Source organism: Triticum urartu, chromosome 1A, assembly GCF_056163025.1.
Source record: "Triticum urartu cultivar PI428250 chromosome 1A, HENAU_Tu73, whole genome shotgun sequence".
NCBI lineage: Eukaryota > Viridiplantae > Streptophyta > Magnoliopsida > Poales > Poaceae > Triticum > Triticum urartu.
In genome coordinates, this window is record NC_141873.1 from 781488 (window position 1) to 803329 (window position 21842).

Genomic DNA, 21842 nt, shown 5'->3' on the forward strand with positions numbered 1-21842 from the left:
TGAAAAAGTTTTCGAAAGGTACATAATTAAGATGTGTTTTTTCACTCAACTGTCAAGACTTCAGGCAAATCTCGAAACTTTTAACTATTTCCAAACTTCAACTCTACCTTCATGTAAACGATACACTGTTGATAACCAGCAGGAATCACAAAATTACCTTCAAATTCGCTCACTTTTATGTCACTCACCAGTGACAACCCAAGTTTGCACAGAAAATCTGAAGAAAAATATTAAATCTTTTTATGTCTATCGTGATCACAATAAAGTGCTATTCTCTCAGTGTCCTCTTCAGATTCTGCCTGAGCAGAGGCAATCTGCATACACTATCTAATTATCTATGGGGAGGTTGAGGGAGTAAGACATACAATCTAAGTGAAACCTACATCCATACATCACAGTCTACAATCACTTATGCACCGTACAGTCCGGATTTAATCCGTGTGAAGTATTGCATTCTTCATTCCCAGCAGCCATTGACTGCAACTCCGCTACCGCTACCGCTGCGCAGCAAGCAGAGCATGCAAGGCCATCATGTTGTTCAGATGATAATACTTGTAGCGCAATCACCAGGAGCATGAGACCACAATCTTTTCTGATGATCGACATTCAGAGTCAGAGGTATTGATCCTTGATCGTCTTCACAAGCTCTTCAACCCTCTTGATAATTTTAGGGTTCATCAAGTCCCTTGCCTGCCCAAGGAGAGTGCCCTCCCTGCTGCTATAATATGCGTCGATTATAGCGCTTGCCCAAGTGTGCAACACCTCAGGACTCCTGCAATCCACCAGGTTATGTCAAATCGGTTTCGAGATTACACAAAATAATCTTTTTTGTGAAATACTAACAATACTTACGTGAATAAGGTATCGACATTCTCGCCTTGAAGTTCAGGACCAGGAGTAAAAGCGTCATTCAACGCACTCAGACGTTCTGCTGGATCCTCAATCATTATAAGATGCTTCAGTATTCTGATGTCCTTTGGCATTTGCCTCTGGAGATTGGCCACAGCAGTCATGTATAGATGGAACATTATGTCTTTTGCCTGCAGAATTTTGGTAGATCCCCTTAAACTTAGGAATCTGTAAATGAGACAAAGATGGGAAAGAAGCATGAAAGTATTTGCAGCGCTAGATCCTTACGTCCGATTTTGTGATGTCGGTGCCCTTTGCAGCTGACCAAGCTTTTGAAAGCATCAACACCAACGCAGAGTCTAGTTCCTTCTTCTCAGCCAAGTCATCGATCTTTCGGCATGCAGCGTCCACTGAAGGTGAATTGAGTATGTCCTTTAGCTTTAGTTCCGCAACATTCAGCGCTTGAAGACTGCCAGACATGTCATCATGAGCTTGCAGAGCATCCACACAATCATTTCCAAGTGTTGCCAACTCTGCAAGCAAACCAATGAAGAGAAAAATGATGAACCAGGGAAACAATGGTCTGTCATAAGGACTCAGCAAGGTAGCAAACGACTGTCCTAACCGACACTTTGTGTTTCTCTGTTACATGACATCAGGAGTGGAATAAGCCATCAAAGGCAACAGTCAAGACATGAAAGAGGAAAGAGGTCAAATTTGCAGAAAAATGATAATCAAATTCTCAAGTGTCTCACCTTTTTGCTTAGCAGGCTCATCCTTATACGACTCTGCGACATAATAAAGGTGGTTGAAAAACTCCACCGTGAAATCTTTACGGCGCTTAGCAACAACATCACCAATTTTGCCAGATGGTGTGGATTTCACTAATTCAAATAGTTCATTGTGCCTTTGTACGTCCTCGTCTACCTGAAAAGCATAGAGTGACGTACCATTAATAAGTGCTAAGTTAAATAATGTGTATCCTGTAAATAAGACACACCACTAGCAAGTGCCAAGTTAAATCATAAAAAACTGAATCGTCAAGTGTATCCTGTAGATAAGAAAGACAACAACACCTCTTTCAGTTTTCTAGCCAGCCTGAGAAGGCCGTGCTTCATCTCAGGATTTGTTTCCGCATCTGCTCTCTCCTGGCAGCGCTTGAAAAAATGCGGCCTTATGTTGTCCCACTCCCTGCTGAACGCCAGCAATTTCCTCCAATCCGTCGGTGTAGGCTTATCGACCATGAAGACGCCAATCAACTTATCAGATATCTTGACCATTTTTTGGTTGATGTTGGCTGTAGTAGCCTTGTGGTTCTCCTTGCCCGCGCTTCCTTCAGAAGGATGATCTTCTTGGTGCGATGAAGCGGTGGCCATATGGCCATTCGCGTATCCACTGCTTGACGGCGTGTTCTCTGTGTAATCGTCGGGCACTGCTGCTGCTGCCACGTCGCCGACCGCTTCCACGTTGGAGCATCGTGGCTGGGGAAGGCCACGGAACATGTGTTGTCCTGAGATGAGGAGAAATGGCAGGAATGTTACCGTTCTGTAAAAGGTGTTGTAATTTTTCAAAAGTAGCTCAAGAGGGACACAAATACTGTATACTGCACACATATGACCAGACAGACGTAACGTAAGCCATGGTTTACGTTTTACATTCACTGCCAACCGCCTAACAAGTTGATAATATGCAGGAACTCCTGAAGTTCCGTGCACGGGTTAGGCAGGATGGGTCAATTAACAGACAAAGTTTTAGCCTTTTGCTGTTTCCAGAGGGACAAGAGGGGGGCAGGTGCCATAACCAGATAACCACCTTAACCCAGTAAATTCTGAACAAGTGGACATGAGAATTTCAGGAAACAGTTATAGCAAATGGCTGCAGGAAATCATAGCATATACAACTAGTGACACAGCTATAGCTAATTTAGGAGATTATCAAACTAAAGAAAGCATTATCGTTTGACAATAACCGTTAGCACAGCTGAATTGAGAACGAGAGCAGTAAAATCCACTGCGAAGTTAGCATAGCAAGCAACCATGTATCGGTGGACAGGCATGAAGAGGGAGCAGAGGAACGTACCATCGCCGGCGGGGGCGCAGGGAGGAGGGGTGTAAGGGAAGGCGGCGCAGGTGAGGTATATGGGCGGAGGGCGGCGGAGAGGGAAGGAGCAGCAGGGGCGGGGTCGCCGGAGCGAGCCGGAGGTGGAGGTGGAGGTGCCGGCGGCGGCGGCGGCGAGGTAGGGTAGGGAGGCGATAGCAGCAGCAGCGTGGTCGGGAGTCATGGTGGTCTCTGTCTGTCTGTCTGTCTGTGAGACAAGAGACCGCGCAGCCCACTTCACTTGTCTGCCGCATGCAGACCCATCCAAAGCCCAATGGGCCGCACCCCCCCTGAACGCCTCTTGTATTTCTGTCCACTCCTAAATTCTACCTACTTCAAAACGAAAAAAAAACCCAACTTAAAAAAAAACCCTTTTAGATGCTCTCTGAACTTTGAACTCCCCTGTAAGGGCCTCTTTGGATTGTGAGATGTACATACGAATCTTAGGGTAGGGATACCTAATCCTTATTACGATATCAACAACTTTTCTTTTGCAATTTTTGATTGCTCTATTCATGTTTTTAATTACTCTATGTGTGCCTACCTCTGCCCGCGTCATATTCATCAGGCTAATAATTAATTTGACTGTTTCTTTCTTCCACCACTTCCTCCGTCAATTGTTATGCCCTTTTCCTGAGACATGTTGCCTGCCTCTGCCCGCGTCGCCCCCGCTCGGGCGACTCAGGCAGGATCTAAAACCCTAGCCGTCGGGGGTCCCCATCCGTCCTCCCCTCCCTCCGCCGCTGCCGAAGGACGCCGCCGGCTATAGCCCGGGGCTGATGGCGGTGGCGGGGGTCTTCCCTCTTGCCTGCGCCGTGTGGGCGGTGCGGAGCCCCGCGGCGTGGGTGGCACGGCCGATCTGGCCTGGCGGCGCGGGGCCTGCCTTCCGGCGGCGGCGTGGCGGCTGCCTCGGCCAAGGGCGGCGATGGTGGGGTGCGGCAGCCGGCCCTGTCTCGGGCTGCGTGGCGGCGTTCGGCGGCGGCGGCCGGGTCTGCGGCGACACACCATCTGACCTCGGATCGGCGATGGCGGCATGGAGGGCCTGGTGGTTGGGTCGGCACCATGCGGGTTGTGCCCTTCGGACAGATCTGATCTGGCCGGTGCGGCCTGCGCCATGTGCGGCGGCTCAGATCGACGGCGACCCATGTGCACAATACGTGATGGAGGTTCTTCAAGCGGATCCGGGTGAAAACGTTGTGCTTGGCTTGATGCCAAGACCGGCGTTTGGTGGCGCCCTGTGGTGTCATTACCTTCTTGAAGGCATCGCCGTGGAGAAGCTCTAAACCTCTATCCGCTACCTCCGGGGGAAACCCTAGATCAGTTGATCGGATGACGGCGGCGCGTTGGTGTCGTTTCCTCCTTGGGGGCGTCATTCTTGGAGGCGTACACGGGATCGAGGGACCAGCGGGCGCCTTTTTTGGTGGAGCGGTACTTCATCCTTCACATTGATGACGGCGGATCTCGGCAGCGTGGTGCAGTGGAGACTCGGCGCCCGATGCGCGGTGATGGACTTGCGCAGGTGGAGGTAGTTGTCTGGCGTCAAGGTGGCGTCGATGACGGAGTGGCCTGACAAGGTAGAAGCCTCAATATCTGCTCTGAAGACGGACCCGTGGAAGATGGCAGCGACGACAGATGTGAGTGCGTCAGACCAGTTTATGCCCCAGACCCGGTATGTGACTCGGCTGGGGCTTCTGGTTTTTGATGATAGGCTTAGATGAGTAGACCGAGTATATGGCCCAGGTAGCACCCCTTCATCATATGGATAGGAGTAGTGGCATATGTTGCCAAGATGGCGGATTTAGGTATATTATTGTAATACTTTGTAAGGTCTTCGAGAATAATTAATAAAGTGGCCGTATGCATCTTCCAGATGCAGAGGCTGAGGTCATTCTTCTTTTCTAAAAAAAATAGTCGACCAGTCAGCGAGTATTGGTCAATTCATACATATGCATCTCCATCTCCATCACACGTGATTCTTCATGAGATTCTCTTCTACTAGTCATAGAAAACATCTTGTACTCCATTACACATGGGTCACCCGTATAGTTTAAGATATTTATATTTTGTACTCGTAAAACGTGTAGATTTATCGAGTATCTTGTAGCTGTTGTAATCTTATTAGGTTTATATATACTTACTAAAAAAACAAGTGGCAAGGTTGCGTTTTGGAGGCCACATCGCTGTCAAAAACGCCAAATCTTTCAACTTTTGTAGGTGTTACTTTCAATCTTTTAATATATTTGTCTATAAGTAGGACAAATTAAAAAAATTGACTTAGGACAAAGCTAAAACCTCAAGTAATCTGAAATGTAGGGAGTACGGAAAAGTAATTTGAAATGGAGGGAGTACAAAATATATAATCATGTAAGTTCATTTGTTTAAAGTTTTTGGATTTTAAAAATTGTTCATACACGTGGGAATATATGTATGTGGCCACTCCCTCCCAAAAAGCTAGGGTTCGCTGTCTCCGGCCGGCGCCGACATACACAAGATCTTATACTCCATTACACATGGGTCACCCCATTTAGTTTAAGATATTTATATATTTTCTTGCGGGGAAAGATATTTATATTTTGTACTTGCAATGAATTGTGTATATTTATCGCGGATCTTGTAGCTATTGCAATTTTTTATTAGGTTTATTAGTACTCCTTCCGTCCCAAAATTCTTGTCTTAAATTTATACATATGTATCTATTCATGTTTTAGTGTTAGATACATCCGTATCTAGATAAATGTAAGACAAGAATTTTGGGACGGAGGTAGTACTTAAGAAAGAAACAAGTGGCAAGGTTGCGTTTCAGAGACCACGTCGCTGTAAAAAATGCCAGCTTTTCAACTTTTGTAGGTGTTAATATATCTTTCTATAACTAGTTCAAATTTAAACAAGTTTGACTCAGGACAAAGGTAGAATTTCAAGTAACTTCAAACAGAGGAAGTGTAATAATAGTAATTATTTGTGACCGGGGGGGGGGGGGGGGGGGTTACAAATATATGTAGGGAACAACAGCCATGCAAGAGGAGGCGTCGTCGGTCGTGTCCACAATTTCGGTGTGTGTATAGCGGTACAAAACTTGGAGGGTGAGAAGCCTCCTAGAAATACAATGAAAATTTATATCTAATCCAGTGCACTGTCTAACAACCAAATATATATCCCTAACACTCATAGAATAATAACGGTATTACTTAGATTGTTCTGCCATCAAGGTGAGCAAAATGGCACCCTTTGCTGCACAAGGACCATTTCTTGAGCAAGCACTACTAGAGAAACTTTGGTCGTTATGATGGAAACAATTTCTGTCTAATCCCGTGCGATCTCTAACGATCAAATATATATATCTCTAACACTAACTGTGAGAGCAATAACAGTACTAGCTAGATTGGATTGCCATGATAAAGGTGAGCAAAATGGCACTAGCTGCAGAAGAACCACCTCAGAGTCTGACGCTTTTCTTGAGCAAGCACTAGTAGAGAAACTTGTGTTGTTATATGATACAATCATACAAGGCATATAGGAAGTCAATACTCAATACACAACCATATATTCCTGCTTGTTGAGTGATGTACATGCACATGGATCATGGATCCCATCTTGTGATATGTAGCTGGCTCACTGAATTAGGGTCTTGAGCCTGAGTTGCGCGCCGTGCTGCGGCTGCAGCAGGCCGGCGGGGAACGGCGCGTGCGTGTACGACGGCGAGAGCTGCAAGGAGAAGCGGCGCAGGATGACGGCGAGCCCCATCTTGGCCTCGAGCAGCGCGAAGTTCTGCCCGATGCACACCCGCGGGCCCCACCCAAAGGGGAAGAACGCCGGCGCGTCGACGGACGCCTTGGAGATCCCCTCGGCGAACCTCTCCGGCCTGAACTCGTCGGCGTCGACGCCCCACACCTCCTTGTCGTGGTGAACGCAGAGCAGCGGCAGCATGAGCACCACGCCCGCCGGGTACCTCACGCCGCCGAGCTCCATGGGCTTGTACGTCTCGCGGTGGATGGCCGTCACCGGCGTGTACAGCCGCAGCACCTCGTGCAGCACCATGGTCGCCACCCTCAGGCGGCTCAGCCCGTCGTAATCCGGCGTGCCGGCGGCGCCGAAGGCTTGCAGGACCTCCTCCCTGGCCCGGTCCTGCCACTCCGGGTGCATGCAGAGCAGGATCAGCGTCCACGTGAGCAGCACCGACGTGGTCTCCGCGCCGGCGAAGTAGAACAGCTTGCACTCCCCGATCACGTCGTCGGTCGTGATGCCCATGCCGGCGCCCTTCGAATCATCCCTGCAGTGCGCCGTGTTGGACTCCAGCAGCAGCCCGAGAAGGTCGTCGCTCGTGGCCTCGCCGGCTCTCATGGCGTTCTCTCTCTTGGCGACGATGCCCTTGAGGACCCTCTCGATCTCGGCGGCGATCTGCTTCATCCTTCGGTTGGCTCTTGTTGGCAAGAAGAAATAACCAGGGATGTGCATCTTGCTCATGGCGAGCAGGACGAGCTCAAGCTGCTCCCCCTGAAGCTGGAAGACCCTCCGGCCCTCCAGGTAGCTGCTGCCAAATGCGGCGCGAGAGATGACATCCCCTGTCAGGCTCTGCATATCAGGCCAAACATCCACCTCGCACGGCGCGTCGCCCGCGGCTAGGGCTAGACCCTCCCATCTCTGCACCAGCTCCGTGCAACATGCTGCGAAGGCCGGCAACATCCGCTGAAAGTTGATCCAACAGCAGCCAGTTTCTTTTGTCACTCCCAGCTGACCCGATCAAATCATGTCAATGACACAACAGAAATAGTATGTACGTATATATCACCTTGAGCTTCTCCAGATGGAAGGCAGGGTTGATGATCCTCCTGTGCCTGGCCCATTTCTCGCCCTCGTGGCTACCCACGCCGTTGTGCAACATCCTCTGGAGCCGGCCAAACTTGAGCTTCTCAAAGTGGCCGAACTTGTTGGACAAAACTTCTCGCACCAGTTCAGGCTTGGTAATGGTCACTCTAGGTACTGGTCCAAACCAAGTGATTGACATCTTACCTGTCAAACCATCAAGCATGAGCAAGCTTTTTAATTAGCAGTATTTCTTTTTAGTTATGTGTGTGTACATTTTCATTTTCAATTAGTCTATTTATCTAAGTGGAGTATTTGCTAATCAGCTTGGAAATACTCCCTCCGTTTTTATTTACTCTGCATATTAGAGTTGACTGAAGTCAAACTTCGTAAAGTTTGACCAAGTTTATAGAAAACAATATAGACATTTATCATAATAAATCTATACGATGTGAAAGTACATTTAATAATAAATCTAATGTTGTTGATTTGTTATTGTATATCTTAATATTTTTATATATAAACTAGGTCAAAGTTTGTAAAGCTTGACTTTGACCAAAGCTAATATGCGAACTAAATAAAAACGGAGGGAGTATATGTAAATAGTCCGTTTGTTTAGTTTGTTAAGATCAATATTGCTAGAACATTGATTGGCAGAGTAGCCCGCGCAACCACTATGGCATAAGTATCACTTTTACAAATTACAATGGCATATGCACGGGCAATGACATAATATCTATGGCTTTTACAAATTACAATGGCATATGCACGGGCAATGACATAATATCTATGGCTTTTACAAATTACAATGGCATATGCACGGGCAATGACATAATATCTATGGCTTTTACAAATTACAATGGCATATGCACGGGCAATGACATAATATCTATGGCTTTTACAAATTACAATGGCATATGCACGGGCAATGACTTAGTATCTCTATCACCTTTTTAGATTACAAAGAAAAAGTCTTAAAAGAAATAATTACCCAAAGCCTGACGACATGCTCGATTGGAACGGGTCCGAACCGGTAGGAAGTGGCACATGCTAAATATGCATCCACTAAAATAAGAAGGGTGGGATCTAAAGTCTAGAGTTGTGTCATCATCACATTAGTGTAACGTGGGTAGCTTTCCTTGACTATTGAGTAGAGTAGGCAATAGGAACAAGGCCTTGGAATGCAATCATGCAGCATGGAATTATCTTGTCTCTTTTTTTTCCGTTAATATATACTCTTCATAGAAATATTTATATACTTGGATTGGATGCCTTCTTGGGTCTCTCATTTGTTTCAATCTGATGCTCCATCTGCCATTCTAAATTAATTTTAGTTCTAGGTTCGTCATAACTGAAACTACTTTTGATCAAGTTTGTACTACTACACCGTGGTCTTCCGTGTACTGAGGCACTACTGCCACTGGACTGTAACCCTATCATTATGGAATAAAACTCCTATTTGCCAAAAAAAAGTTTGTACTACTACATACAGTAGAAAAAAATATGACACTAGATCAGTAGTTCCATTACATTCTTTACAAGAGAAGCATGGGAGAAAATATATATAGCTTCCTCAAAGAAAGAGAACATGTTTTTATACGAAGGTGTGACAAGGGCAGGACCAGAGAAATTTCAGAAGTACTGAACCGGCGGTGCAGGAAGCAGGGTGGATGGAGCAGGTAGGCTAGGCTATGCTACGTACCGTGCTCCTGCATGGCCCGGTGGAAGAGCGGCATCGCCCGCGGCACCACGTCGTGGCAGCCCAGCGGCATGGCCCGGGACCTGGCCTCCCTGTTCAGCCGCTGCATCAGCGGCGAGTCGCCGGCCACGGGGCGGTACGCCGTGCCGCGGAGGCCCTGCGACCGCAGTGCCCGGTCCAGCCGCCGGGGCCTCCACCACGCCCACTCCAGCGCCCGCACGGCGCACCACGCCATGGCCGCGGCCACCACCGCGCACAGCACCTCCCATGGAAGAAACGATTCCATGACGCTCCTGGACATGCTCAAACACCAGGGACTGCAGCCCAAGGGGAATGGGATTTCCTCAAGTCCTTGTCACCTTTTCTGAGCCATGAAAACACATGTTATCCATGGGGTTTGTGGGGCCCATGACAGGGACTTCCATCGGGTCTGTGGGGCCTATAACACGGACTTTCATTTTGTTTTGCGAGAAAATTTTAATCTATTAATCTTCAATCATGGTAGTACAACGAACACTAGAAATAATAAAAATTACATCCAGATCCGTAGACCACCTAGAGACGTCTACAAAGACTGAAGCATGCCAAAGGCGCGCCGCTGTCATCGCCTCTCCCTCGCCGGAGCCGGGCAAAACTTGTTGTAATAGACAGTCGGAAAGTCATCGCGCTAAGGCACCATAGGACCAATTCCATTGATCTCGTCTACCCTGTTCATGATACGGTGTTTTCTTTTGTTGCTGCGAACAAGCACTTATTTGTACGTAAGCATCACTAATTAATGTCATGCTTGCATACTTAACGGAGCATCAGCATATTTCAGCATACACTTTAGTTATAACTAGCACACACGTCCGTGTGTTGTAACGGAAGAAGAAAAAAAGAGTTACAACTTCATTGCAATGAAAACACCAATTATCATTAATAAGGGTGGATAAGTAGAGGATAAGTTTGATGATACCAAAAATAATGATCAATTAACAATAGGATTCGTTGGGATGCTAGTTTGAAACTTGGGATATCCTAGTCAACTAATGAGATGAACAACCTGATCTTTAGATCAACATATTGATAATAAAAAATATCGTACACAATGCTTATTTTGTGTTACCGACACCAAAAACTAAAAATATGATATATCTTGTCCGACATTCAAACATGTGTGTGCTAATTGGAAGTCCTTGACATATAGATATTCTAACTTTTTGTTTTGCTTAGTCTGTTGAGCCAGTTCACGGCTAGATGCAATTTCCTCTATTCTAGCTTTATTGGACGTGCATATATGTTTTTGTCGCGTGTGCCTTAACTAGTGTATATATGTTAGTCCAACATTGACTAATCCTTATTCATGTATGTATGATGTCTGTTTACCTTTCAGTTTTCGCGTCCTCGTAGCCAGCATGAGTTCGTGAGGGACAAAATGTAATTTAAATTCAACCATAAAATAAAAAGATGTAGCATCAAATCCGATAACATATGCATAGTTCGGAGAACATGTTAACCTCCACCCACCCAGATTTCCACGACCTTCCTCCCCTCGGAATGCGTCGCCGCTGGTGGTTGCTCTCACTATACTTCCCTGCACCGTATCATCTCCGGGATCCCCGCTCTCCTCCTCCGCCGCCGGCAATGGTTCCTCCCGCTGGGATCCCCCAGCACCGACAGCGGCCATGCGGGCTCCTACACATCTGCGCGTTGCCGGGCGGCCATAATCTCATATCCCACCCCTCTTTTTGTTGGCTTGTTGATTATGGCAACTCCATATGTATATAAGTTGCTAGGATTTGATGTGAAGGAGCAGTGTGGGACTATTTGTTAGAATATGAAATTGTAATACATGCATAAGGAATTTTTTCCCCTTTGCTGCAGTTGTTTGCTGCCCTCATAAGGAAAGGGAGGGCAGCTCGTGAGGTCGGACATTTTTTATCAGCCGATAACAAAAATTCTGGCCCATTGACTTGTGAAGCTTATAAACCGGACCGGATCAAAATTATGAGAGCGAGGTGGACGGTCAAAAAAGGGACAAAATTATGGCAGTAAGAAGCGGTTCTCCTTTTATAAGTAGGTAGGTATAGATTTGCATCATCTAGGAGTAAGAGCATGTACCATTGACTTCAATTAAAAGCTCAAGTCACGGGAGAAAAATCTAATGCTACAAAATTCTCCTTAATGCCTCTTGTGTGTCTATCCAGAGCAGGCCGAACGGTGTCCGGGGTAGTTGGGCCGGTCCAGTAGCACGCCTGCACGGCACGGCCCAGGCCCGGCACGCGGCACGCCATGGGCCGTGTCTGGGCCTGAAGGCTGAGCACGTGGGCCGGTACGACACGGCCCGTTTATTTATTTTATTTCTTATTTAGGACTTTTTTTAATATATATATATATATATATATAGCTGAAGAAACAGCCCAATAGGCCAAATTTGGCCCAAAAACAACCTAGCGGGTCGGCAGTCAAACAAGCCTGGCATGCCGCCGGCCCGGCCTGCATAGCTTCTGGGTCGTGCCTGGGCTGGAGGGGGCAGCACGTGGGCCGACACGGCATGGAACCGGCTAATAATCGTGCCACAACAGGCCGGGCCGAGCTAGGCACGATTACGATGGGCTGGGTCGTGCCGTGCCGGGCTGGCCTGTTTGGCCAGCTCTGCTTCTATCCAGTGTAGGTATGCACACACTCCAATCCTAAATTCTCTAATCTAAAAAAAAAAGAAAACTCCCAAATTCTCTCTTCCTAGGGAAAAAAGAATTAATGCTCTCTGATGAGCTTTGAACTCGTATGACATTTTTTGGGTTGTGAGATATTATAAGAGTGAATTTCGGAGGATTCCAGCCACCGTGAAAGAAAGAAAAAAGATTGCCGAACTTCAAGAAATATTTGCTGTATGATTCATAGGTTTTGGATTATTTTTTTATCCTCTAGATTGTTTTTTTATGAGTGTTCTTTGACTCATAGAATTTTTTTAGAACTCACTCATTCCTGTGGAATGCATTATTGCTGTTGGTTATAATGGCAACTCATTCTCAGTGGACGGTCAAGGTTGCAACAAAGAAATAAATATTTGACACCTACACCAGTGCCTAACATCACCGGATTTCGCCACGCCACGTGTACGGTGTTAGCCGCTGATGACATCCTAACTGCCAAGTACCAAAATTCTTCATGGATGACTTTTATTTTTTGGCGAATGGCACGCATGGCTTCTTCTAGAAGCATAGACCATTGAAAGGAGAAGAGAGACCATGACCTCACCTCATGTGTGTGTAGTGCATGAGAGCCGTGCAGAAAGGGGAAGAGATCTTGTTTATATCCCTGCCCGGTTGCTTTCAGGTTTCAGGTCAGTCATCAGCCTAATAATTTGACTGTTTCTTCTCAAGGACTTGCTGTCAATGTTAGGCCATCTATGTACTGTACAGTCGACCAGTCATCTCCATCACACATGATTCATGAGATTCTCTTCTACTAGTCATCATTATTATGTAGATAAGATCTTGTGTTAGACATGTGATTCATAATTGAAATTCATATGTGTTTACAGATTTTATCCCGGATCTTCGCAATATTACAATTTTATTAGGTTTATTGATATGTTATGATAAAAACATGTAAAAAACAATGATTTTTTCAAAGAGTGTATGACTATTAATTAACCATGATTTCCCTGCTCTTCTTTCATAGTTCGGTTGAAATCAGGGCCCCTTTGAACACCATCATTCTTTCCCCACTTGCTAAGTAATGTCGAAACGAAAAAAAAAGTAATGTCGATACGAAAGAAGGTGGAAACATACGGCGATATCAGCACCAAAGAGGGCATCCATTCTTTCTTTCAATGACAGCAAAACTAGAATACAGGCTTTATTCATATTATTATTCCGCAGAAGGATATATATATTCTTAACTTAGGAACAAAGGAACAAAAGAAACAAGGGAAAAATTATCCCCAAATAATAATGAGGGGAACAAGCTAAGTATCCATCCATCTCCTACACTTACATCCCTCCACTCCACTCCAATGTACATCCACTGTCCTCATCAGTCCATTCCTTCCTCCCTTTTGTAGCTACTGTCTACAAACAAAATCAATAATCCTCATCATGTACAGTTAAACCCTAATTCGACCGGCGAAACCCGCTCATCTCTAAACACCTGACCAGGTTAGCAACACTCTGAGAAGCAGCAGGCAAACAAAAGGCAGAAGCTTAGTTTCTGCCAAGCTTAAGCTGCTGCTCATCATCATATTTACAGGGGAGCTGCATGCTGCTGATATCTAGTGTGTTTGTGTGTGTGTGCGCGCGCTAAGTCAGCTCAACGGTGGCTTGCGATTGTGATGATGAGTCCAAGTGGAAGGCCTTGCTGTTGGTGCGGACGAGCTTGGCGTCGCGGCGCGCCGACACGCCCACCCCGGTGGACCTCACCGAGAACTGGCGCAGGACGACGCCCAGCTCCTCCTCGGGGTCCTCGTGCTTGGCCGTGTGCTGCAGCCACTGGATCTTGTTGTGGTAGTCCGGGAAGAACCACGTCTTGACCACAGCGAGGGTGAAGTAGGGGATGAGTGCCGCCACGGCCACCAGCAGGGTCACCACCCAGTAGGCCGGCGCGCCCCCCAGCGCCTCCGAGAACACCATGAAGAATGTGGTCGAGAAGGACGGCGTGATGGCGCCGTAGATTATGAGGAACAGGTACCTGCAAGGCAGCACAAAGAGTGGTTGTGTCAGTTTGGTCCAGAAAAATAGTGAGTGGGTGAGTGAGTTGCTCTGGTTAATTTAGTTGTCGTCGCTAGATGGTACGTACCATAGGAAGATGCCGCTCCAGATGCAGATGTGCTGGATGAGGGTGAAGTAGTTCACCGTGATCGCCATCTGCATGTTGACAGCCCAGACAACGCACGTGTAGGCGGTCGCGCCGAGGATTGAGAGGTCTATGACCTCGCCGTCTTTGCGGAACGCTTGATGCTTGAGCGACGCGATGGTGAGGAAGAAGATGATCACGGCGCTGCCGACACCGTGCAGCATCCAGCCTAGGAGCCTTGACCACCGGAAGAGCAGGTTCTGAGGGCCCTCCTGGTAGAGCATCGGGTACTGCATTGCATTGCATTTCCAGAAACAGTGAGCAATTCCTTTTTCTTTTTGATGATCCAGCATTGATTAATTTTCAGAAACCGATGTGAGCGCGAGCGTACCTTGAGACAGAACCGGGCGGAAACATCTTGGTCGAACACGCCCATGGCGATCACAGGCAGTGACGTGAAAAGGACATTGTAGAGAGACATGGACCAGTCGTTGTACAAAGTCTGGCCGGAGAATGTCGAAAAGGACTCGTACAGGAACAGGGTCACACCGAATGTGATGTTCTTATACAAGAAGTAGCATACCTGTTGATCCAATACAAAAACAAGGGAGACGCTCAGCAAAACCGCCACATGCTCTCTTCATAAATCATAGTAAGCAGAAGAGTAGTAATTCACACGTGCCAATGATTTTGCATTGCTTACCATTGATGAGATCCTGCTATAACACCAATGCCCATGGACAAGCAGCAGGCGCTCAAGGAAGCGGAACTGCGCAATGGAAACATCGCTCGCCATGACAGCCTGCATCCCTTCGGCACCGCTGATCCCTACCCCGATATCCGCCTCCTGAATCATGCCTACATCGTTCGCACCATCGCCAATTGCCAACGTAACTTTACCGGTGCCGGTTTTGACCAGCCTCGTGACCTGAATCACAGATGAAGATAGACAGTTAAGAATCCACTCTCATTTCCTGGGAAGATGGAAGAACACAACAATTTCTGAGGTGAAATTTGAGCTTACAAGAGCCTTCTGCTTTGGGGAAGAACGGCAGCAAATGACTGACCCACAGGCAATTGCGAGATCAAGGAACGCGGCCTTGGCATCGTCTTTGAGCGCATATGTAAGTGACTTCCCATCAATGATCAAAGCAAAAGATTCATTGCCAGATGCATTTATGAGTTTCTTTCCTTCACTGATTTGCTGCACCACACTAACCTTCGATGCCTGCCATATATCAGAAAAAAATTGGTGTTAGTATTATCGTAAAACAGACCAGGTGTTTGATCAATATGCAGGCAGTTATGTAGTTAATTTGTCGCCAAACGTAATGCACTATAGAACCGATAGATAGTACAAACTGCAAAAGAATTGGTCCGTGTACTATATAAAGGACTCGGTAACTATAATCAGCAATACTTTATCTACCTTATTAATGGCTCCTTTGTCACCACCTTTCTCCAAGGCAATGATATCTGGTGTATCCAGTGTGATGGTTATTTGTTTCATCCCTTGTCTGAGTAGACTGCACGCATATCTGTGAAGAAAACGAGCATCATCGGATTTTAGTAAGTTCATAAAATTGGCCAAATATCACTATAAGCATCGAAACATCCAGGACAGATGCTATACCCGATGTTGATGGCGGTCTCCATCTTGTCGCCCGTCAGCACCCATATCTTGATGCCAGCCTTAGCAAGTTTGTCGATGCAGTCAGGTACCTAGAAAATGGAAATTAGCACACACAAACCAAAGATAAGTACTATTACAATGTTCCATTTTACGGCAGCAAATGACTCACCCCCTTTTGTAGCTTGTCCTCAACGGCGGTAGCACCAAGAAGAATCAAATCCCTCTCTATCAAATCTGCAGCCTCGTCAATCAGCTCATCCCGATCAGCGCTGACAGAATTCTTAGCTGCAGTGAACTTCCTTTCGAATTTTGCGTACTCGATCTCCTCGAGCTGACGGTATGCAAGAACTAGTGTTCTGAGGCCAGCATCCGCGTAATCATTTATGTGCTTCTGCGTCGCTTCAGCATACGTACTCTCAGAGGTTGATAGCCTCTCGTACATTATGCTGCGCATGTTGAGAACAAGTCAAGATACATCCATCGTACAAATACAGAGAGCAAGAGTAGATGCATCAGATTACTGAAGATAGTACTAACCTGTCGGCACCTTTACTGAAGATAAATGTTTTCCCCTCCTCGTCCTTGACTATCACCGACATCCGCCTCCGAGCACTGCTGAACTCAAGGACATGCAAGACCTTATAAAATCTGCCAGAAAAGGAAAAAAAAGGTTGATGTTAGTGTTACAGCTAGATCATTCCTGAATTTTCACGTGAAAATCTGATGCAAGTTCAAACCCACATACCTGTCAACTTGCTCTCCAGACAAGGGATCCAACTCATGCAGATAAACACCTGCCTGCGTCCTTTGGTAGAAAGTGAAACCAAGTTCATGTGCCGCGACAACAAAGGCCGCCTCATCGGGAGACTCTGCTTCGTACGAAATCTTCCCTGTTACTTCGTCGACCTCCGGTATGCATGTGTGGCAGATGGCCAGCAACCGGAAGAACATCTCGATCACACCGGAGTGGGCTTGGTGAACCCAGTTACCATCCATGACACGCTCATCTCTGAAGTTAAATCCTTTGATCGCAGATCTGCCCTCAGAGTGGAAGTCTTCGACGCCAATCTCAAAATCAGAGATCACAGGGGAACCGTTTCTCTTTGCCATAGCTCTCTCGACCTCGGTGATTCCACGTCCATACGCCGTGCCCGCGATGGAACATTTGATGAACTCCATGGAGTTGCAAGTCAGAGTCCCGGTCTTATCGGTGAGAATGGTGTAGACCTGGCCCAGCTCCTCGTTCAAGTTGGAGGTCCTGGCATGAGCCGGCGTGTCGCTCTCCTCATGATACATATGGATGTCACTGTTGATGAAGAGAGCCTGCAGCAGCTTGACGAGCTCGATGGAGACGTAGAGGGAGATGGGGATGAAGTAGCCGTAAAGGATCATGGCCGTGAAGAAATGCAGCGCCGCCGACACGGCCGGGTTGTTGGGATCGTAGATGTTGTCGGGGTTATCCGGCCTGAGGTACCACCTCTTCATCCTGCCATCCACCAGATCATGCTTGGTCGCAAGGCCGAAGACGACCGAGCCGATGACCGAAATGAGGACGAGGATGGACATGAGGACGTAAATGGCCCCATCCATCTTCTTCTCAATCTTGCTCCTCTTGGAGGGGGCGCTGGTGGCATTCTGCATCACCTTTGTGTCGTGGCCAGTGAAAACCACCACGCCGTACACGTACTCGGTGTTCCGAAGCTTGGAGTCCCTGAGCAGGAGCTGCTGGGGCGACAGAGGGTACTGCTGCTGCTGCTCTTCCACCTCTATGTTCCCAACAAACGAATACAGGTTTGCATTCGGGTCTTCACACCTTATGACAGCCCCAAAACCACTGAAACTCGCATCATCCTGCAAATGTGAGGTGAGCTCGAGGGACTGCTTGAGCTTGAGGTTGGTCTCGCCGTCGAGGTTCATGGTCTCGACGTAGCAGATGGCGTCGTCGTAGCTGGAGGAGAGGAGGACGAGGTCGGCGGGGAAGAACTCGTCCTTCTCGACCTTGACGACGTCGCCGACGCGGAGCTTGGTCCATTTGGTGCGCCGGAACGCGCCGTCCTGGAACACCTTTGTCTTCCTATTGTTCACCTCAATGTCCTGGATGCACCAAGCAAGAAACAAACATTCATCCACTGTTTTTCAGCAAAAAATATATTGGCACTACTAACAAGAGCAGGAGAAAGTACTGGCAAGCAAGAATCATAGTTATGAATCTGTTGTTTTTAGCAAAGGACTAATTGTAATTGGACCACATCTCCTCTAAGCAATATCTTCTACCAGTACTGGAGGAAATAGAATGAAGGACTGAGTGGCTATAACTGCTCCACCAACCCCTGCCTCCCCTGCCTCCCTATTTTTTGTGTTAATTTTGCTGAAATTATGGGTAGCAGATGGATTTGGTCCCATACACTAGTGGAAGGAAATGATGTCATTGCTGAATGAATGGGGATTGGATTGAATTCTTGAATAAAAAATTGCAGTGCAGAAGAAGAAGAAAATGGAGATGCAGATGCAGATCCAGGAAGAAGGGGGAAGAATGGGGAAAATACCTGCTGCTTGCGGCGCCAGTCCTCGATGGCCTCCTTGACCATGGTGACGAGGAGGACGAGGACGAGCGGCCCGACGGCGGTGGCGCCCCGGAAGGGGGCGATGGGGGTGTAGGAGAGGCAGGCGACGACGAGGAAGTAGATGTTGGCCACCCGCCGGAACTGCTCGAACAGCGACTTGGGGATGAAGGTCACCGCGCTGTACTTTGTGGTGGAGACGTAGTTGGACCGGTACCCGCCGGCGGCGGCCGCGTCGGCCGCCGCCGCGGGGTCGTTGGCGTGGACCACCCGCGAGAATCCCGGCCCGCCGATCCGGGACCCCTCGTCGTCCACGGCGCTGGGCCGGCGCGCGCAGGCCGCGAAGGTGTAGAGCTTGCTGAGCAGCACCTTGCGCCGCCGCCGGCGGCCCCGGCGCCCGTCGTTGTCCGTGTCGCCGCCGCGGCCGCCCCCGGAGGAGGCCATTAGGGGCTGCGGGGAGCGCGCCGGGGAGAGGAAAGACGCAATTTTTGCTTGGCTTGTGTGTCCTGGGTGCTTAAAGCTGCGTTGCAAGAGCAGAGCTGCTGGCTGCTGCAGCTATAGTGGTTGGATTTGGATACTTGCAGGGGAGGAAAGAAGGGAGATGGGAGATTGGGAGGGCGGCAATGGCGGGCGATTGGAACAAGGGGACGGAGGAGGACAGATGGCGAGCAGAAGATCCAATGGAATCGCCGGCGAGATGTGGCAGGCAGTATATATGGCAGTAGCGCTATGTGGGTATTAATTTGGAGCCAAGAAAGAGGACCTGATCTTGGAATGAAATTAAAAAGGAAACGAATACGAGGGCTTTGTAGGCTCCGCAGGCCAAGCAGGGGAGACTTAATCTTCTTCTCCGTGTCCTCTTGGTCCTTGTTGTTGTCTGGTGTGTGTGAAGGGGAGAGGAGAGGAGAGGAGAGGGGAGGAGGAAGAAGAAGGAGAGGAGAAAGTGCTCTGCTGGTGCTGCTGGTGGTGGGCTTTTGGCTACCTTTTTGGCTTGGTCACTAACAGTGGGATACAAATGCAAATGCTGGTGGCAGCTGCTGATTTGGTTTGATTCTCTTCTCTACTACAGTAATTTCCTTCCTTCCTGCTAATTTTAATCTTAATCTTAATCTTAATCTTAACCTGTCAGGGCAAGGGCTGATTTGGCACATGCCAGGAAAGAGACGCCACTCTCCTCTTCTCTTCTCTGGTCATGCAGTCACCATGGTTGACTTTTTCATCCATCCATTCATCTGGTGGTGGTGGTGACGCTGACTTTGATTGGGCATGCATGGAAATCTGTGAGAAACTATATTGGCCATGTCAAGGACAGAAATTTAATAGAAGCTTCCTCCTCCTCCTCCTTACTAGAATTCTGAAATACATACTACTCCCTCCGTTTAGTGAACAAGTCATTTTAGATTGTGCATCGTGACCAAGGAGGAAGGAAAAACAAGATAACTTAATATTTATTTGCTAATTAATAGCATTGCATGCAAGTCTTAAGTCACTGAAAGCATGCACGCCACACATCTCTTATTGGTTGATATGTAAAAAAACAAGAATCTTATACGTTTTTTTACCTCCCATTTGACTAATACTCCCTTCGTTTCAAAATATAGCGCGCCCGCGTTTTTCGAGGTTCAACTTTGACCATAAATCTAACCAACGAGACCGACTGCTGCAGGAGCAAAAAGTATATACCAGAGAATTCGTATTCAAAAAAAGTTTTCAATTATATATATTTTTTTCTCCCGCCGCAGTCGGTCTCGTTGGATAAAATTGTGATCAGAGTCGAAGCGTGGAAACCGAGAACGCACTATATTTTAGAACGGAGGGAGTAACATCTTTATAACATGCCATGAAAATTATATGTGTTAGAAACTACTACTGGGGTTGCACGGAAATTATATGGTGAGGAACTAAATTTAGGGGTGTGAGGAAAAGAGAATTAGTACAAGCTTCCTTTTCTTATTGGAATTCCTGCATACATGCTAGTAGTACTACAATACATTTCTGCCTACCCTTGTTGACTTGTCTCTCCACCCACATTCAAACACCTCGTAATCGAATTCATGCATGCACGTCAATAATTAATTGTTGATGTGGAGGAGAAATAAAATGCATTTTTTGTTTATTCAGCATCTCCGAGGATCGGGCAACGGGACACAGCTGTGCCGAAAGCGAAAGTTTTCATGCATTCACCCCTCTTCACTTAAAATTCCCTCAACGGAATTTCAAAAATCCTTCTCCTATTGTAGTTCATCAAACGCACGTCGTGCCCGCCTTGTTGGCTTCCCTTTCGTGCTTGTATCTACAAATGGTGTGCACCAGGATAACCGCCGAAGCGGAGGAGCACACACTTACTTTCTATAACAAAACATTTCTGAAACCGTGTGTTTTCCTTTCCTTTCCCTCGACTTGAGATTCTAAATCAGGCACCGTAACCGAACGGCCAAACGAGGTTTTTTATATTCCTGCCTACCTTGTTGGCTTGTCTCTCTAGTCACATTCAAACGCCTCGTAATCGTGTATCTATAACCGTAATTGTGTGCGTGGATATCTCGCAAAAAATATAAAATTTTGTGTGCGTGTATCTACATCACTGCTGATGTAGAGGAGGAGAAGGAGGAATGACTGTTTAATTTAATTTAATTCCAAACAGCGTTCCCAAAGATCGGGCGACGGAATGCGGTTTTGACCGCGACGAAGATGAAAAACGTCACATATGGCGAGTTTTCACTCCCCCTCTCCGCTTGAAACTCTAAATCGGACAGCAGAAAGACGCGGTTCGACAGCGGCGAGGCCAGGCGAGACTTTTTCGTATGGGGGCTGAATTTTTCCTCCCACTGCGAGGTCTCCACTTTGAAATTCCAAATGGAGGGGCGACGTGGCCAGCTACTATGTTTCTTCTAGAAGGCCTCTTCCCTGGATTCATTACCACCTAATCTTCTTCTTGTCTTGGCTGCTGGATTAGCAGTCTGGTCAATTAGCTGCTTGATTTGCGGTTAACATGCATGTACAAGAATCTCTGGGTTAGCCTGGCCTAACCGAATTAACTAATTCATCAACTGGGACACTTGGATCATCAATTGTTTATTGATAAATAATTTGTTTAATACTACTAATGACAAACAAATCAAATCATCCGGAGGAGAGGGGAGGGAGGGGTCGACGTTGACATACGGAGTCACGTGATTGGTGGCAGGAAACAAGAAAGAGGTTGCTTCTCTCACCGCCTCAGAAGAATTGGAGCTGCCGGCCTTCACATGGCCTTGTTGGAACTTTCCTCCCTTTTCCTTAGCCCCCGTCTCATCACTTTCTTTTTTTTTCCTTTTTGCAAAAGATCTCACTGCCTTTTTACACTTTAAACTGTTGCACACACACCACCGGGTAGATCCATTGATTGATTGACATATCACCATTTTGGGCTGATGAGTGCTTG

General features: G+C 47.3%; 3 protein-coding genes across 3 annotated transcripts; all 3 read right to left on the reverse strand.

The window, feature by feature from the left end:
- Positions 1-218: 218 nt before the first annotated feature.
- LOC125541205 (uncharacterized protein At4g37920) lies at positions 219-3167 on the reverse strand. The gene is made up of 6 exons (XM_048704672.2): positions 2929-3167; positions 1926-2359; positions 1605-1776; positions 1138-1382; positions 853-1040; positions 219-772 (listed from the first exon to the last, which is right to left on the reverse strand). The coding sequence occupies exons 1-6, from the start codon at positions 3128-3130 to the stop codon at positions 613-615; spliced, it is 1401 nt and encodes a 466-aa protein (XP_048560629.1). The 5' UTR covers positions 3131-3167; the 3' UTR covers positions 219-612.
- Positions 3168-6410: 3243 nt separating this feature from the next.
- LOC125541236 (cytochrome P450 CYP72A616) lies at positions 6411-9805 on the reverse strand. The gene is made up of 3 exons (XM_048704698.2): positions 9449-9805; positions 7733-7953; positions 6411-7629 (listed from the first exon to the last, which is right to left on the reverse strand). The coding sequence occupies exons 1-3, from the start codon at positions 9744-9746 to the stop codon at positions 6556-6558; spliced, it is 1593 nt and encodes a 530-aa protein (XP_048560655.2). The 5' UTR covers positions 9747-9805; the 3' UTR covers positions 6411-6555.
- Positions 9806-13266: 3461 nt separating this feature from the next.
- On the reverse strand, positions 13267-19395 carry LOC125541246 (putative phospholipid-transporting ATPase 9). Its single transcript, XM_048704707.2, has 11 exons — positions 18404-19395; positions 16603-17951; positions 16395-16505; positions 16027-16303; positions 15858-15946; positions 15654-15762; positions 15249-15452; positions 14928-15152; positions 14616-14807; positions 14228-14514; positions 13267-14119 (listed from the first exon to the last, which is right to left on the reverse strand). Exons 1-11 carry the CDS (start codon positions 18860-18862, stop codon positions 13732-13734), a joined length of 3690 nt encoding a protein of 1229 aa, XP_048560664.2. The 5' UTR covers positions 18863-19395; the 3' UTR covers positions 13267-13731.
- Between the last annotated feature and the right edge of the window lie 2447 nt (positions 19396-21842).

What these genes read in the sequence shown, in the direction of transcription:
- LOC125541205 (XM_048704672.2), bottom strand. Translation starts at nt 3,130, where the DNA reads ATGACTCCCGACCACGCTGCTGCTGCTATCGCCTCCCTACCCTACCTC. An exon ending in TGGCTAGAAAACTGAAAGAG is followed by an intron (nt 1,777 to 1,925) that starts GTGTTGTTGTCT and finishes TATGCTTTTCAG; the next exon opens with GTAGACGAGGACGTACAAAG. An exon ending in AATGTCGATACCTTATTCAC is followed by an intron (nt 773 to 852) that starts GTAAGTATTGTT and finishes GGTGGATTGCAG; the next exon opens with GAGTCCTGAGGTGTTGCACA.
- LOC125541236 (XM_048704698.2), bottom strand. Translation starts at nt 9,746, where the DNA reads ATGTCCAGGAGCGTCATGGAATCGTTTCTTCCATGGGAGGTGCTGTGC. An exon ending in CCGGGCCATGCAGGAGCACG is followed by an intron (nt 7,954 to 9,448) that starts GTACGTAGCATA and finishes ATGGTTTGACAG; the next exon opens with GTAAGATGTCAATCACTTGG. An exon ending in TCCATCTGGAGAAGCTCAAG is followed by an intron (nt 7,630 to 7,732) that starts GTGATATATACG and finishes ATCAACTTTCAG; the next exon opens with CGGATGTTGCCGGCCTTCGC.
- LOC125541246 (XM_048704707.2), bottom strand. Translation starts at nt 18,862, where the DNA reads ATGGCCTCCTCCGGGGGCGGCCGCGGCGGCGACACGGACAACGACGGG. An exon ending in TCTGGAGAGCAAGTTGACAG is followed by an intron (nt 16,506 to 16,602) that starts GTATGTGGGTTT and finishes CTTTTCTGGCAG; the next exon opens with ATTTTATAAGGTCTTGCATG. An exon ending in GAGACCGCCATCAACATCGG is followed by an intron (nt 15,763 to 15,857) that starts GTATAGCATCTG and finishes TTTTCTTCACAG; the next exon opens with ATATGCGTGCAGTCTACTCA.